Source organism: Cetorhinus maximus, chromosome 4, assembly GCF_964194155.1.
Source record: "Cetorhinus maximus chromosome 4, sCetMax3.hap1.1, whole genome shotgun sequence".
NCBI classification, from domain to species: Eukaryota; Metazoa; Chordata; class Chondrichthyes; order Lamniformes; family Cetorhinidae; genus Cetorhinus; species Cetorhinus maximus.
Window position 1 is genome coordinate 18,177,378 of NC_135882.1, and position 19,246 is coordinate 18,196,623.

At 39.4% G+C, this 19,246-nt stretch overlaps 1 protein-coding gene across 2 annotated transcripts in view; it reads right to left on the reverse strand.

The window, feature by feature from the left end:
• The window catches only part of LOC144679523 (arf-GAP with SH3 domain, ANK repeat and PH domain-containing protein 1-like), a 346,344-nt gene that overhangs the window by 237,215 nt on the left and 89,883 nt on the right, over nucleotides 1–19,246 (reverse strand). For both annotated transcript variants that reach the window (XM_078539997.1, XM_078539998.1), the window contains exon 4: nucleotides 3,339–3,411. In XM_078539997.1, coding sequence (XP_078396123.1) covers nucleotides 3,339–3,411 — 73 coding nt within the window. The remainder of the gene's footprint in view (nucleotides 1–3,338; nucleotides 3,412–19,246) is intronic.

Genomic DNA, 19,246 nt, shown 5'->3' on the forward strand with positions numbered 1-19,246 from the left:
ACACACACACACACATTTACATACACACACACACACACATTTACATACACACACACACACACATTTACATACACACACACACACACACATTTACATACACACACACACACACATTTACATACACACACACACACACACACATTTACATACACACACACACACACACATTTACATACACACACACACACACACACACATTTACATACACACACACATTTACATACACACACACACATTTACATACACACACACACATTTACACACACACACACACATTTACATACACACACACACAATTTACATACACACACACACACACATTTACATACACACACACACACACATTTACATACACACACACACACACATTTACATACACACACACACACATTTACATACACACACACACACATTTACATACACACACACACATTTACATACACACGCACACATTTACATACACACACACACAATTTACATACACACACACACACACACACATTTACATACACACACACACACACATTTACATACACACACACACACACATTTACATACACACACACACACATTTACATACACACACACACACATTTACATACACACACACACACATTTACATACACACACACACACACATTTACATACACACACACACATTTACATACACACACACACACATTTACATACGCACACACACACATTTACATACACACACACACATTTACATACGCACACACACACATTTACATACACACACACACATTTACATACACACACACACACACACACACACACATTTACACACATACATACACACACACATATACATACACACACATTTACATACACACACACACATTTACATACACACACACACACACACATTTACATACACACACACACACATTTACATACACACACACACTTACATACACACACACACACACTTACATACACACATACACACACACACATTTACATACACACACACACACACACATTTACATACACACACACACACATTTACATACACACACACATTTACATACACACACACACACACACACACATTTACATACACACACACACACACACACACACACACACATTTACATACACACACACACACACACACATTTACATACACACACACACACACACATTTACATACACACACACACACACACACATTTACATACACACACACACACACACATTTACATACACACACACACACACACATTTACATACACACACACACACTTACATACACACACACACACATTTACATACACACACACACACATTTACATACACACACACACACATTTACATACACACACACACACATTTACATACACACACACACACATTTACATACACACACACACACATTTACATACACACACACACACTTACATACACACACACACACATTTACATACACACACACACACATTTACATACACACACACACACATTTACATACACACACACACACATTTACATACACACACACACACATTTACATACACACACACACACACATTTACATACACACACACACACATTTACATACACACACACACACATTTACATACACACACACACACATTTACATACACACACACATTTACATACACACACACATTTACATACACACACACACACACATTTACACACATACATACACACACACATATACATACACACACACATATACATACACACACACATATACATACACACACATATACATACACACACACATATACATACACACACACATATACATACACACACACATATACATACACACACACATATACATACACACACACATATACATACACACACACACAGTCCTAAATGGTTGGCCCCTTATCCCAAGGCTGTGACCCCGTGCTTTAGATTCCCCAACCAATGGAAACAATCTCTCACTGCCCACTCCTTCAGAATTTTCTAGGTTTCAATGAGATCTCCAGAGAATACAAGCCCAATTTATTTAGCCTCTCAAAAGGCAACCCCCTCATCCCAGGTACCAATTTCACTGTACCGCCTCCAATGCAAACATATCTTTTCTTAAATGTGGAGCCCAAAACTGCACACAGTACTCCAGATGCGGTCTCATCAAACCGTGTACAACTGTAGCGTGGCTTCCTCATTCTTGTACTCCAATCGCCTTGCAATTAATGCCAACATGCCATTTGTCTTCCTCTTTTCTTGCTGCACCTGCATGCTAACTTTCTACATTCTTTGTTGCACCTGCATGCTAACTTTCTACATTCCTTGTATGAACACAAAAGTCTCTTTGAACATGAACAAATACAAGTTACACAGCTTTCAAAAAATATTTTTCATTTTTACAACTAAAGTGAACAAGTTCATGCTTCCCTATGTTACACTCCGTCCACCATCTTGTTGCCCACTCACCTAACCTAATCTCTTTGCAGTCTTGCTGTGTCCTCCCCACAGCTTACCTTTCCACCTAGCTTAGCATCAGCAAATTTAGATACATTACTCTGTCTATTTATCGAAGTCCTGTACATAGCCGAGGCCCCAGCACTAATCCTTGTGGCACTCCACTATTCACTGCCTGCCAACTTGAAAAAGCCCATTTATGCCCTCTGTTTTCTATCCGTTAACCAATCCTTTAGCCATGCTAATTACCTCCCAACCCAAACAGCCCTTATCTTGCCTACTGACCTTTTGTGCTGCACCTTTTCAAATGCCTTTTGGAAATCCAGGTATGCTACATCTACTGGTTACCCTTTATCTACCTTATTAGTTACATCCTCAAGAAGCTTTGTCAAACAGGACTTCCCTTTAGTAAAACCATGTTGACTTGTTCTAATTATACTATGTTTTCAAAGCGCATTGTTAAGAATTCCTTAATAATAGATTCCAGCATTTTTCCAACAACTGATATTAGTCTTACTGGCCTGCAGCAGGCTCAACAGGCCTGCTCCTATCCCTTGTTTTGTTGTGTCCAACTGCCCAGGCAGCACAGTGCAAGTAAACAAAAGTTTTCTAATATTTGCAACATCATTGTGATGTGTAAAGAAGCAGCGACTTGCACTGAAAGGCAACAATAAATTGGTATCAACTGCCTTATTTTTCCAACTATCCCAAAGGCTAATGTACTGAATTTACTAAAAACTGCAGTGACAAACTTCATGAACATTATGAAAAAAGCAACTGGAGAACATGTACTTTGATTAATTAACACAATTTTGTCATATAAGGCATGTTACAGATTAAAATACAGTACATTGCTTACCATATACACCATATTTGATGTTAAAAAATGAATAAATACCGCAGCTGAAACTTACCTTGACCAGAAGTGTTTATTGATTTTGCCGATTTCTTTACTTTTTGTAGTGCATTTTTGTCCAAGTCTAATGTCTATGAAAGGAAGCAAAGAAAAAATAATTGCAGCATTTACCACATTAACATTTGGTTCCTTCACTTAATCAATGACTTGAAAAAAATTATGGATATTCAAAGAATAAGGCAATGACCAGTTTGGTTTTCACTCCCTCTGACTTTTGCTCCCCAAATCCCCAAACAGGGATTTAAATAAAGTCATCCGAGTACTTAAGAACTCTTCCTCATGGTGACAGAAACCAACAACATTTTAGGTTTAAAAAAAAAGATTTACATTTATATAGCACCTTTGTACTTCAATTGCTGTAAGTGCTGAGATGTCCAGTGATCATGAAAGGTGCTACATAAATGCAAGTCTTCCTTTCATGACTACCAGATGTCCTAAATGCTTCACAGCCAATTAAGTACTTTCTGAAATGCAATCATTATTGCAATGCAGAAAATGAGGCAGCCAATATGCACACAGCAGGCTCCCACAAACAGTAATGTGATAAAGACTAGATAGTATGTTTTGGTGATGTTGATTAAGTGATAAATATTGGCCTGGACACTGGGGTAATGCTCATGCTCTTCTATGAAAGTGTCATGGGATTCTTTAAGTCCAACTGAGGGCACAGGGCTTCAGTTTAACATTTCAACCAAAACATGGCACCTCTGACAGTGCAGCACTCCATCAATAGTGCACTGGAGTGTTAGCCTCGATTATTGTGCTCAATAGAATAGAACATGAACCCACAGCTTTCTGACTAAGAGGTCAGACTGCTACCAACTGAGACACAGTTGACACGCTAGATGCGGCAAAAATGCAGAGATAATTAATCTAATTAGTTTGTTACTTCACCAAAAATCTATCGGCCAGGATTTAAGAGCGGCAAAGTAACATCTTTCACCATTCATTTCTTGTACAGTTTGCCCTCAGACTGTCAGCAGGTTTATCAGGAAACTCCCAGTCATCCAGCGTTTGTTTGAAATCCATGCCCTCAGAGCAGAGCAAGCACAAAGGACACTCTTCAACTAATGAGATTGAAAAATCCTCTCAGACATGCAGAATGCAAAGTAATAAAAATAACAGGAAGTATAAATAATACTTAAAACATTGTAGGATGCGAAATTAAGATCAAGACAGACACATGGTATTCAGGGAGAGAGGAGATAAAAGTATATATATTTTTACAATTCTGCAATGTTAATTTTCTTCCGAGGAAATGAGAGTCCACACTTGTATTTGTTTCAGGGCCAGGAAGATTGTTCAACAGAAATTAGTGTTTATTACATTGTTAAAAACTCACCCATTCAATGGCCAACTCCTAATTCCCTCATCAGCCCTCACTGAGTAGCTAAGTACCAAAGGTTCATGCCATTATAGTAATAAATTAAGATTCCATTAGCAAAGACTGCAACAGCATAGTCTGTGAAAGAGCAGGGCATCACTGACAGCAACTTCTGGATTTCTGCATTTAGGTCCACATGTGTAGACTGCAAAATTTGCTATCTTGTAATACGTGTGAGCACCGAGCGCCTCACTGTTTATCATACTGCAAAATCTGGGTCATTGTGGTGCACTGGGGTGAAATACCCAAGCTGGAAAAACTGCAAAAAGAGCTGCTAACATAATGAGTGTGAAGAATAAAACAAATGGCAGTCAACTCAACGATATGTGGCTCTTCTCATCAGAAAGGAAAAGACAGAAAAGAGATATGATTGAGGTATTCAATTTGGATGTTTGCATGTGCACAAGACAGCAGAAAGAGGGATAAAAGCAAAAACCTGCGGATGCTGGAAATCCAAAACAAAAATAAAAATACCTGGAAAAACTCAGCAGGTCTGGCAGCATCTGCGAAGAGGAACACAGTTAACGTTTCGAGTCCGTATGACTCTGTTCTGTTGAAGAGTCATACGGACTCGAAACGTTAACCGTGTTCCTCTCCACAGATGCTGCCAGGCCTGCTGAGTTTTTCCAGGTATTTTTATTTTTGTTAGCAGAAAGAGGGATGTTGGTTTAAGCTCAAAATAGGCAAAATCAAACTGGTTAAGGAAACACTAATTTGTTTAGATAACCATAGGTGGTTAGGGCAAAGATGATAGCCATTCAGCCCAATGAGTCCATTCTGGTTCTCTGCAACAATTTAGTTAATACCACACCCACACCCTTTCCCTGTAGCCCTTCAAATTCTCTCTTTAGGTGCTTAGCCAATTTCCTTTTGAAAGCCACGACTGAATCTCCCAACCCCACACTCAGACAGTACATTCCGGATCCTAATCCCACACTGCGTAAAAAAAGTTTTTCCTCTTGTGGCTTTTGGTTCTTTTGCCAAATATCTTAAAATCAGTGTCCTCCAGTTCTTGACCTTTATGCCAACGAGAATAATTTCTCCTTATCTACTGTCTAGACTTCTGCATGATTTTGAACACCTCCATCAAATCTCTCAATCTTTTCCTAGGAGAACAATCCAATATGCTCCAATCCATTCATGTAACTGAAGTTCCTTAATCCTGGAACCATTCTCCTAAATTATTTCCACACACCGCCCCCAAAGCCCTCACAGTCTTCATAAAATTTAGTGCACAGAATTGAACACATGATTCCAATTGAGCTCGAACCAGCGTTGTAACTTCTTGGCTTTTGTATTCTATGCTCTATTTATAAAGCCCGGGATCCCATTAAGCTTTTTTAATTACCTTCCCAACCGGTCCTGCCACCCTTAACCAATTTGTGCACCTATACCGCTTGCCCCATTTAGTATGCTTTGACGAAGAAATAGCATGAACAATTCGTAGGCATTTCAAAAGGGAAATTCTGATAACTTTTAATTTTAAAAAATCACCACAGGCTTTCATCTCATGTATATCTACTCAATCAGGGGGCCTCTGCCTCACTCTTCTAGGACTAACCACAGGAAGTGCTTAAGAATAGCCAGGATGACCCCAGAATTTGATTAGCCGGCCATACTTATGTTCAGGCTCCTAATCTCAACTCTGAACCCTTCCAAGATAATATGGGAACAGGTCACATGGAGACCGACAATGAGTGTGAGGCAAGCCTGTATATTCCAGTATTCAGCAGCCTGAACTCTAACGAAAACTTTTTCTTTGAAAATGGTGTCAAAATATTTTCACATTTACAAGTAAAATACAGCAAATATTTTAGGGAGAGTGTCCAGTTATTAGAAAAGTTTAAGAAAAATTGTAGAAATAAGTAATTTAGATATCAAGGCAAAAAGTACCTCGAAGAGAACCAGCACCAAATGCAACTGCTAACATAGCAGGAAGGCAGACTGTGCAGGCCAGCAATGAGGTGGGGAAGGAGGCTTGGACAGGGCAGGTCCCTGGCAGCCATGGTGTCCATGGACAAACAATGGGGGAGGGGGAGGGCAACTCCCACCAGCAAGCAATTGAGGGAGACTGCACACATGCAGAGGGACACACTACATCGCAAGGTGACAATACATGCACAATTTCCAAGGACAGTCCCTAGCTAAACAAGATTCCCAATCATTCACAATCCTTGCTCCCAAATAATAACATGAAAATTTAAAAGTTAGGGTCTATCTAATGCTCAAAAGGTAAAACTTACAGTCTGTAGTGCAAGTTGCCTTGGACAATGGCATCTACTAAATGTTTAAATATATGCATTGAAGAGAAATAGCTAGAACATTTCTATTATCAGATATAACCATGATAGTACAATTCTATTGCAGTTGCCATAGCTGAGATGCTGACTGAATGTCATATGATGTAAAACCCATGCAAGATTCAAAATTCCTAATGCACGTTAGGATATTGCAATCAAAAAAAGATGCACAGCTCCTTTATTTACACCAAACTAACCTAGGTTACCGAATATTTACAAGAATCACAAAGAAATCATATATGTATGCAGTTCACGTTGACAGTTGGAGGGCAATGTACCATTGTTCACTAATTGAGAATTAAATCCTTAAATTGAAGTTACTTAATTTGTAACAGTTGATAATCTAGTCGTCTTTAAGACGACAGCTCCACATTGTTGACCTAACATTGTTCACTTCAAATCATTGGGCAATTCCGTTTTTTAACTTGAAAATGACAAAATTATAAAAGGAGTAGACTATCTAACAAAGAAAATTGAGGCAGCATTTTCTCTGCCATGTGCAACACAACTGTACACCTGCTTTTTATAAATGGGCTTATTGCTGGAAATTGTGCAAATAATACTTTGTATTACTCAATATAACATTGTAATACTTTGCTCCTTTCCTCAATAGTACCATGTCCTATTATTTCAAATTAGCAATGCTTACAAACTCTGGCTAAATTGCTATAATATGCCAAATTTCCAACTGCGCCAGTAATATTCCTGAAACAAAATTCTTAAGCGATATGCACCTAGCGAACTGCATTTCACTCAAGGCTTCAAGGTTTAATTTACCTACCTTGCTTCAGGCAACACTTGCAGTCATCAGTGCCAGGCTTCGCAGACAGCGCCACCACTTTTAGCAGGACTCTTGGGCAGGTCTCTACTTACCAGACCACCCATAAGACGGTGGGGGGCGGGTGGCTTTTCAGCGGCTGCAGGGTTAGGGCTTGCTTGGGCAAAGAGGAGAAATGGCCTCAGGCCAAGGGAAGAGACTGCAGGGCGAGGGCTATACTGGGGAAGGTGAGTATCCCTAGGTGTGTGTGGGGGCACAATTTGATCAGTGCAAGTGGCCTCAAAATGGTGAGGGCTGAGGAGGCAGTCTCCAAAGGAGGTGAGATCAGATGGAGATGTGAGGGTGTGTGAGAGAGTGAGAGGGACGATGTCCCTGGCCATGAGTGAGATGCCAGTGAAGGTGTGATAGGTTTGAGGGAAAGAGTTTAGAGTGATGAGATGGTTACCCGGTTACCCTACACTGGTAACACAGATGAGATTGTTCATCCTCTGGCATTGAATGGCCAACCTCTTCGGTGCAACATTGGCACTGGTTACCACTGCCATCGCCTACCAAGCCAGAGTGGAGAGATTGCCGGGCCTCCTGCATCCAGAGTGGGGGTAGAGGACATCATGGCAGGCCTCTATAGCATCCAATAGGCATTCCAGGGACATATCACTGAATCAGGGGGCTGCAGTCTTCTTGCCTTTCAGGGGCATGTCTTCTGCGTAGCAGTCCTGGGCTGGAAGCACTGAGGGGTGTGTGTGCGGTTGCACTATAAATATGGCGCTTGGCATGAAGAAGCGGTGAAGTGACGGCGTGGCAGGCAAATGAGAGCCCACCCGCCATCGAAATGGTGCGTTTCCTGGGAACGCGTGATTAATGAGGTGGGATTGGGACGATATGGCGTTAAAAGTCACTATTGCAGCCAGCAGGTAAAACCTGCTACTGCACATGGTACAAATCTGGGACGATTCCCCCCATAGTAGGAAAATATTACACAGAAAGCAAAATAAAAATGAAAAATATATATGGGATTAGGAGAGAGAGCTGAGAGACAAACAAAGATTAAAAATACCTCCAACACTAATTTTTCTAGAGAATGAGACTCCATACTTGTAAAATTCACTTTTCAGGTCCAGAGAGAATTTTCAGCTGCAGTTATCACTTAAAGCACCATTAAAAGCTCCTGGAAGCATCAGCCCTAACTTTTAAAGCCATTTTTAGTATGGAACGAGTGGGTGCAGGATGTGAGTCCACATTACCGAATACCTTAATGCACTTAACAGCCTGTAGAAGTAGTGCATTTTATATTAGGACCAGCACACAATGAGTTAAAACAGCTTTCTGCTGATTATGGAACTGAGGGGTTGATTGTGAAATTCCAGCCACAAACTGTGCAAGGGGGGAGGAGTGTAATGCAAAGGACACCTCCATAAATAAAAGGGTAATGGAATGTCTGAAAGTAGGTGCTCAGCCAAATCCTTAATGGTTTAAAAATAAGCTCATCACTGACTCCTTGAGGAATGATACTGAACTAATTGAGGTGACAGATGTGTTTAGCTGTGCATATGTATCCTTGTTTCACTACAATTTAATGGTCGTACTGTGTATCTTGATCTTACTGCAACTCGGGGCTCATCAATGTTTTGTAGTTTCACTGTATAATTATTTGTTTCAACACTGATGTATGTCATTTCGCTTCTCTGGTCCCCCAACTATATTTTAATACACAATCACTTCTATCTTCACATCATCTTGATTATTGATAATCTGGTATTTAAGTAAATCATGATTCAAGGGCATTCACACTGGAATTGCGAAATGTGATGTCCCAATAATGACCAAACCTTGCATTATTACAACTGATTTGTGCACACAATCAGCACATACAGAAGGGTCACATTGTTGCAGACATTTCAACGCCATGTCTATCAGCAAGAACTGTAACAGCGCTCACTGTGGGTGAGCAGGATATCTTTGACCACTACTTCCAGATCTCTGCAATTAACTGCACACGAGCAGTTTTGTCTGATTTACCTCAATAATGCATGCTGATTGCCTCACAATTACCACCACCACAAAATTTGGAACAATATGGTTAAGGTTAGGGTAACAAACAGCTCTTTGGTTGACATGGTTTTAGTATTCAATTTTATTAATTTTAAGGCAAATAGGATAAGAAATTCAGAATAAAGATATATAACATTACTGCCCATTCAATAGCACAATACGTTTCTATCAATCAACTGAGCTAGGAGAATGATTTTGATTTAATTGCTTTCACAGAATTAAGTTTTTTGGTAAGATGCAATTCTAAAAGTCCATTGATTAAAATAAATGATTATTTGCTGAGCAAGTAGTAGCCAGCTCTAAGTTTATAGGCTCAAGGAATCATGAGTGATTATCTTGTATACCTATGCAAAATAATATATGGAAAAGCTAAATTCAAAAATTACTTGGTCTTATTCTGCTAAATTAGCTCAAAGACAAAGGTCCAAAGTAGCCAAAGGTAGATTCAGCAACACTGTGATGAATGCATGGAATGGACTGTGGTGGTAGGAGGCAAAGAAACCCTGAAATAATTTAGGAAAGCAGATGCTGCACTTCTGGCGGGGTAAGGGGACGCATGAAGGGGAGACTACATCGGAGTGAGAGGTAGACAGTGCATGGTTAGGACTTTGATTCACGTGGTAAGTTCCTGTAAGTTTTAATTAAAGTTTAAACTTGAGAGAAGAGTCAGGCTCTGATACAGAACTTTCAACCTTCAAGTGAGTTAAATAGCCTTGTTAAACAGGGAGCTACATGGCAGTGGCAATTATCTGTCAATCAGTTCAAATTAGTTGGTTCAATAGGCATTAATTTCTGTAGCAGAAAGCTAAACTAGCTAGTGACTCATACTCTACATAAGGTTCTACATAAGCAGAGAGGTTGGAGGTGTCAGCTGTGGCTCAGTTCATAGCACCCTCGCCTTTGAATCAGAGGGTTGTGGGTTCATGTCCCACTCCCGGAAACCAAGAACTGTGATTGTACTCAAAAGAGTTGCAATCTGTGACTGTTGATAACTCGAAAGAATAAGCAGAGGGGTTTTTCAAACTGCACAGAGTAAGGGGATGCACAGAGACTATGCTGGAGTCAGACGTCATATCCAGTACAAAGGATAATGGTTTTGGTTGTTAGAGATCAATCATCTCAGTTCTAAGACATCGCTGCAGGTGTTCCTCAGGGTAGTGTCCTAAGCCCAACCTGCTTCATCAATGGCCTTTTTTCCATCAGTAGGTCAGAAGCAGGGATGTTTGCTGATGATTGCACAATATTCAGTGCCATTTGTGAATCCTCAGATACTGAAGCAGTCCATGTCCAAATGCAGCAAGACCTGGACAATATCCAGGCTTGGGCTGACAAGAAGCAAGTAACATTCATGCCACACAAGTGTCAAGCAATGATCATCTCCAACGAGAGAGTCTAACCATCACCCCCTGACATTCAATGGCATTACCATCGCTGAAACCCCCACAATCAACATCCTGGGGGGGTTACCATTGACCAGAAACTGAACTGGACTAGCCATATAAATACTGTGGCGACAAGAGCAGCTCAGAAGCCAGGGATCCTGCAAGTGAGTAACTCGCCGCTTGACTCTCCAAACTTGATGGAATACTCTCCACTAGCTTGGAAGAGTGCAGCTTCAACAACCATCAAGCAGCTTAACAACATCTGGGACAAAGCAGCCCACTTGATTGGCACCCCATCCATAAGCATTTACTCCCTCCACCGACACAGTGTCAGCGCTATGTACCATCTACAAGATGCACTGCAGGAACTCACCAAGTCTCCTTAGACAGCATCTTCCAAACCCATGACTGCTACCATTTAGAAGGACAAGGTTAGCAGATAGATGGGAACACCACCACCTGGAAGTTCCCCTCCAAGCCACTCACCATCCTGGCTTGGAAATATATTGCCATTCCTTCACTGTCACTGGGTCAAAATCCTGGAACTCCCTCACTTACAGCACTGTCAGTATACCCAAAGCACATGGCCTGCAACGGTTCAAGAAGGCAGCTCACCACCACCTTCTCAAGGGAAATTAGATATAGGCAATAAATGCTGGCCTAGCCAGCAACATTGACATCCCATGAAAGAATTTAAGAAAGGCAATGTATAGTTGGGAATTTGGTTCATGTGGGAATTCGGCACAGAGGGGCAAAGAAGAGCTCCTTTTTCTACTTTTTTCCGCCTCAAGTAGCTGGTGAGGTTTCTTCCTTTGTCTCAAAGCTAGGCAAGTGCAACTTTCTATTACTTTATGTGTAAATCAACTAATTGGCTAGTTAAATAAATAAGGTTGGATATAAGGGCTGGTGGTGTTCCGTGGCTGCAGCATGTGGGAATCTGTGGGGTGCACTGCAATCCTGGACAACCATATAAGTGTCTGCAGCTTAGGCAACTTCAGCCTTAACAGCTGCTGAGCTGGAGCCTGAGGTGGAGACATTGCAGGGCATCAAGGATGGGGAAGAGTTACCTGGATACTTTGTTCCAGGAAGCAGAGCTTTAGAGTTGGTCAACGGTCAGGGACAGGAAGGTGTGACTGGGAGTCAGGTAGGTATGGTGAACTGGCATGTAGTGATAGAGGAGCCTCAGCCCCTGACTTTGTCCAACAGGTAGAAAGTGCTTGCTACCTGTGTGGATAATCCAGTTGTCCTGCTCCACGTGGGAACCAATGACACAGCAGATCATTACTCCTGGTACTACCTAAGAGAATGAGGAGTCTGTGTCCAAATTAAAATGCAGAACATCAAGGGAATCATCTCTGGATTCTTACTTAAGCCGCACACCAATTGGCATAGGGTCAAGCAGATTAGAGGTTTAAATGTGTGGCTCAAAGAGTGGTGTGGGAAGAAGGGGTTTGGATTCATGGGGCACTGGTATCAGTACTCAGGGAACAGTGAGGTATTCCGACAGGAAAGGCTCCACTTGAACCGTGCTGGGACCAGTGTCCTGGCCAATCATATAAGTAGCTTTAAGCCAGGACCACAACACTAACAGAGGGGTATGGCAATATCCTTTGAGCTACTGTCTTAGCTCCTGCATCAAGAACATGCACAATGGATTGCTTCTCATATTTTGGCTATTTGCATAAGCTTATGAACTTTCTCTGTATCCTGGGGACTTGTGCTATCCAGCTGCATTGATCTGTGGTACTTATTTATTTATAAACTTTACCCAGCAATCAGCCATTTTTATTTGAAACGTGTTTTAAGAATGGCACCTTTTCCTTGAGTCTTTTAGTCCCTTTTAGAGAAATAAATGTTGCCCAGCAACATAATTATCATGTGCATGAAAGACCATTAGAAAATGTGCTTCAGGTTGTGTTTAAAAAATGGGTTCAGCATTAGCAATAGGATAAATTGCATAGTCTACTAAAAGAATTGGGCTTCATGAACAAGCATTTGCCTATTCCAAGTTTTCCCATTAAAGACAAGGTTTTGCTACATTCTTTTTCAAGAACACAAATACATGGGCAAAGCTCGACTATGGGAGCTATGTGAAAACAAACTGATTTTAATCTCAGTCTTCCAATAATCAGAAAATGCTGCTGATTCCAGTGGTTTGGTTTCTGGCAATTCTTGTAAACTATGCAAGAACTTTACACTGTATATGAATTATTTTTATTTCGCAAATTCAAACTGGCATTTAACCTAGAATACCATGTGCTTACTTGAAATCTATGTCTACACCACCAATTCTATCAAAATAATTCTGTATTCAAAAATTCAAATCATCTTTCTAAACTGTCTGCAGGAAATAGATAAACAAATGAAATGACTGGCAACTAATGAGTCTATATTTTAGTTGCAATAGAAAACTGCTCCCTAACACTTCCATTTTGAAAACCATGCTCTTTGTTGATTAAGGATGCACTTTATTCCTAGCTTATACTTTGAATGTTAACCAAATTGCAGTCACTGAAAAACATTTAGGTCCTTCATGTACAGTGCTAGTTAACAGACAATTTCAATTTAGCTGAAATTTTACATACTTAATATGCAATTTGTATTTTTCCAGCACAAATAAACAGGACTATTTTCCTACTGTAGTCATCCTGTTCAGCAGATCCTATAACAGTTGTTCAATAAATTGCTCAGCTAATCAAATCACCCCATCCATCATACCATATCCCAAGGACACATGAGCAGAAACAAGCTTTATTGATTTAACATTATGCTCTGCAAAACTACCCTTATCAAGGATTTCCACATCAGCTTGTGGAAATAGTCTGCTTTCCTGAATTCTGATTAAAATGGAAGTTAAGTTCCATAATTTTATATGCACATAGCCATACACACAGACAGATCCACAGGCATGCAAGTGGAATCATGAGTACTTTGTAATTATGGTTGTAATGTTCAGTTGTCAACCTGGTTAGTCTATGGCTTTTGAGGTCATTGCTCTAATATGCAGCTCCAGGTATAACCATAGTTCTACAACATTATGGTTAAAGGGTAGCTAAATGTACTACTTCTGATCAACGATAGTTTTTTTCTCACTTGTTTTTAAAGATTATTTTGCCACTCAAAGTCACTCTCTTCTTCCAATAACGAGTCAGCCGAGTATGGTTACTGACAACTTTTATTTACCAAAGGGATTGCATCTAATTTATCATACAGTAATTAAATGAATATGCTTAAATAATAGGCATTTTTTTTCATCAAACTAAGAATCAAAGCATTAGCTAATCTGATTTACCTTCTCTTGCATGATTCTTGCATGCTAAGTACAAAATGTTTTGAACAAATACCTTTCAATGAGAAGCAAAAAGTAAGCCTTACCCTTAATTACAGATTGTTCTGGGCTAAAGGGTGGGTCTCATTCTGAGAACAGGAACCGAAAACTGAAGGAAATATTCAATTAACCTGCATCATTATTCACCAAACATCTGTGCATCAGCAATTATTACTGGAAGACCTCCTACTTATTTGCCACATATAAACTTGGCAGGGAGTCTACTGAAAAGCTTTGTTTGAAAAAGCTAAACTGAACATATTAGTATTGATCATCACTAAAGGATCACTGACACAAGGTAAAAATCATTGGATATGAAAAAATGAAAATGACTATCATATTTTTCGTTCTCTAGCATTAATTAATGTAGATAGTCAAGTTTTATTAGCACGTTCAGCAATATAGTTCAGTCAAATATTGATCAAGACCAAAACAGTTTCCTATTGCCTTTATACTAGCTAGAAAATGCACCATTAATATCGTTAACAGCATTGCCTAACAGTATATACAAAAATCTGGCTACTGACAAAATATGCAATTCGGTGCTACTCAAATTAATTACTGGAAGCAGATACACAATTATCTAATTGAGAATCAATAATGGCAGTATTTTTCCTCGGTAGCTTCAATTTTCCAGCCCTGGCAACATTCTTGTAAACCTCCTCTGTACTCTCTCCAGAGAAATGATGTCCTTCCCGCAATGTGGCGACCAGAACTATGCACAAAATTCTAGCTGTGGCCTAACCAGCGTTTTATGCAGTTCCATCATTACATCCCAGCTTTTGTATTCAACACCTCGTCCAATAAAAGAAAGCATTCCATATGCTTTCTTTACCACCTTATCCACCTGTCCTGCCACATTCAGGGACCTGTGGACATGCACTCCAAGATCCCTCACTTCCTCAATCTCTCTCAATATCCTCCCATTTACTGAGTATTCTCTTGCTTTGTTTGCCCTTCTCAAATGCATTACCTCAAACTTTTCTGGATTAAATTCCATCTAACTTTTCTATGGTTCTATTTTCACTGTTACTACCTTTCTTTAAAGAATCCAACACTTGGGAGATTTGATATACCTTGTCTCTTTGCTATCACTAACTCAAGGCTATTGACAATTGAAGTGAATTATGCCATCTTCACACCAAACCTATTTGGCCGCAAGGGCATAATAATTCTCAAATATGAGGAGGACTTAACTAAATTTCATTAGCTTTCACACAGGTGCTGTCAAAATCCAGAATTCATTGTACTTTGTCAGAATAATTCTGACCAGCTCTGTGATGGTAAAGAATGTCAATAGAACATGTTATTTTCTTTTAATTGTTTAACATGCATACATTCTTATGAGCAACAGTAATGGCCTGTTAAGCATGCAAAAATCATCTGTAATACAGCAAGAACATAAGAAATAGGTACAGGGGTGGGCCATTTGGCTCCTTGAACCTGCTTTAAATATTCAATAAGGTCATGGATGATCTGACTGTGGCACCCCCAACATTGACCCCCAAAACTCTCAACTCCCTTGTAGATCAAAAATCTGCCCATCTCAACCTTGACTATATTCAATAACTTAGTCTCCATGCTCTTTGGAGTAGAGAATTCCAAAGATTACGACGCTCAGAAGAAAAGGTTCCTCCTCATCGCCATCTCAAATGGAAGACCCCTAATTTTAAAAGTATGCCCCTGAGTTCCAGATTCCCCCGCAAGGGGAAACACCTTTCAGCATCTACCCTGCCAAGCCCCCTCAGAATCTTATATGTTTCAATATGTTTCAATAAGATCACTTCTCATTCTTCCAAATTCCAATAGGCCCAATCTCCTCAACAATTCATCAAAACCACCTCTTCATCCGGGGAATCAACCTAGTGAACTTTCTGTGAACTGCCTCCAATGCAACAATATCCCTCTTTAAATAAGGTCAAACAGAGTACTCTAGCTGGGATCTTATCGACACCCTGTACAGCTATAGCAAGATTTTCCTACTTTTATGCTCCATCCCTCTTGCAATAAAGGCTGTTTCATTTGTCTTCCTAATTTCTTCCTGTATCTGCGTGCTAATTTTTTGTGATTTATATATAAGGCTACCTAGATCACTCTGCACAATTGCATTCTGCAGAACGGAAAGGTACCTATGTAACCCTATTCCTTACATGGTTTGGGTCAACGTGTACTTCAGTACCTGTAATATAGCAATGGTGTATTAGTTTACAATTTTAATTCAAATTTACTCTTCCTTTAATATCCCATCCACCAGTTCCCTTGTTTGTTTTTCAACTTTTATTACATGATTATTACATATTTGCATGCTTTCAACCAGATTACTTAGCCTTTGTATGAATTTTTCAATACAAGTTACGCTGCAATTCAGCATTTGGGCTGTGAATGTGGTTCATTGGATAAAATACCATTAAGTCAATCTAGGTTTGAATAATATCCTGCTTTCCTAATTTTCAGTTACATAATTAGCAAAAAATATCAAATAGGTATATAGATGTTTGAATAAATTAAGGCTATACTATTAACATATAATGAAAGAATATATATTAATACTTTACACAACTGAAGAATATTGTCTAATTTTAACAAACCAACTTTGCAGACAGCATTTGTTTGCCGTAAAATAAAATAAATTCAGATGCAAAAGTAATTCAAGGTTTTCACTTCCAGTACCAATATTGGATCGTACATCTCATCTACAATACTTACATATTACAAATCTACATACTGAAAACGAAAGATAAATTGAGAGAAACAGGGAGCATGCATCTGGTACCAAGAATTTCCTTCTAGCAAAATTAATCTGCTCTTTTGCCATTGTCTGCAACAAAAACTCAAATTTATATTAGGTCCCAACACCCAAAAACATCCCAAGGCACTTCGCAAAGGTATGCTTAAGCAATGGATTCTAAGAAAAAGCAGGAAAGGTGAGGAGAGAACAAAAGCTTAGTCAGAGATGGATTTTAAAGAAAGCCTTAAAACAGCAGAGTGGAAAAGCAAAGATGGCATACTGTCAGGAAGATATCATTTTCATAATGTTATTGGAATTTATTGTAAAGTGCATAAGAGTGGGGTGGGTGTGTGTGAATTAACTGAATTAAAGACAGCTGGTCTGAAGGCTTTAATGTAAAAGATAAGATATAGGTTTGAAATGTTAACTAGGTAGACGTGGGGGAACTTTTAGAATGTGAGGTGTAAAGGGAAAATTTGCATTTTTAAATAAGTCAGAATAGCTTGAATTCAAAAGAAGGGGTGAAATGTTACACCTAGCTAGAAGTTAAGAAACAGTATGTTTATTTTTCCCAAAGATTACTGGTAGAATTGGTACTATGATAGATATTATTAGAAAGGTAAAGTACAAAGATCATAGTGAAACAATGTGAATTTGCAAAGGAGAAAATACGTATAAAGAATAGAAGGCTGTGTGCAAGGGAAGGCATTCTAAGATCTAACAAGTGTGAAAAGCCTCCAGCATCTAAACCTCAAGCTGTTGTCTAGGGGATCTGGAAGTTGTCATAGTAGTAATTTGTAGATCTGTGCTTAAAATCATTTCTTCTATTAATAAAGACTTAATTTAGTTTTGTAAGAAACCTATAAGACTCAGTCGTATTACTGCTGAATTCAAGGCGCGCACCTCAAAATATACAAATTGCAAAACAGTTGTGGCAGTTGTTTCAACTTTCCCTTTAGGGTTTGAGCAGCTTAGCATTTACCATCTGCTGTGCCATAACACATACAAGGAAGTCTAGCATAGGGGGACTAGGTAAGCAAGCAAAGCTGCCAAATGAGAACCAAAACAGAGCTGGGGAATGCATAAGTAGGCACAGTCAGAAGAAGTGAGGGGAGTTTGGAGAGCTGGAGGAAGTTACAGAGGTAGAGAAAGGTACGGTCATTAAGAGGATTTAAATACAGAAGGATTAGAATTTTAAATTGGAAGCACTGGGGAGGCCAGAGTTATGATGAAGTACATGGAAGATAAGCAGGACAGAAGCATTGTACAAGTCAAGTCTGGTAGTGACCAAAACATGGAAGAGGGTTTCAGCACCAAGTGGGCCGAGAAGTAGAGGTGGAGAAGAATGCTTTTAAGGAGATGGAATACGTAGTACGTGTTGCAGAGGATATGGGGTAAGCAGCTCAAGCTCACATTTGAAAGGATACAGAGGTGGCTAACAGTCTGGCTCAGGAGACAGTCCAAAGTAGAACAAAGCTTTTGAATTTGATGTTAGAATTGGTTGAGTTCTCCATTTGTTGCTTAGAAGTTACATTATGCTGATTGCACCTACATTAACAAAGTGTTGAACAGTATTTGGCATAATTCTACCTTAATCCATAGTACAATTTTCCTTCAACTTGTCCTATTTTTTTGTTGTAAATAATTTACATATTTGATCATACATGGTCCTGGAATCTACATTTTTGCTCAAACCTTACAACAATTAAAGATGATCTATTTATACCTGGTGTACTTCAAGTCTGGTCCTTAATTAACAGAAAAATGAACAGAGTTTAGTCTCTAACATATTTAAAGGTTAATATTTGTGGCAAAATAAAATTAACTTGGTCCTCTGCAAAGTCAAGGACTGCAGAATGTTTTACGATATTGGCAGTATGCCACATTCCACAGTAGATGCATTAACCTGCCGAAGAATAAATAAATGGTGCAGGGTTGAAGAATTTACTTAACA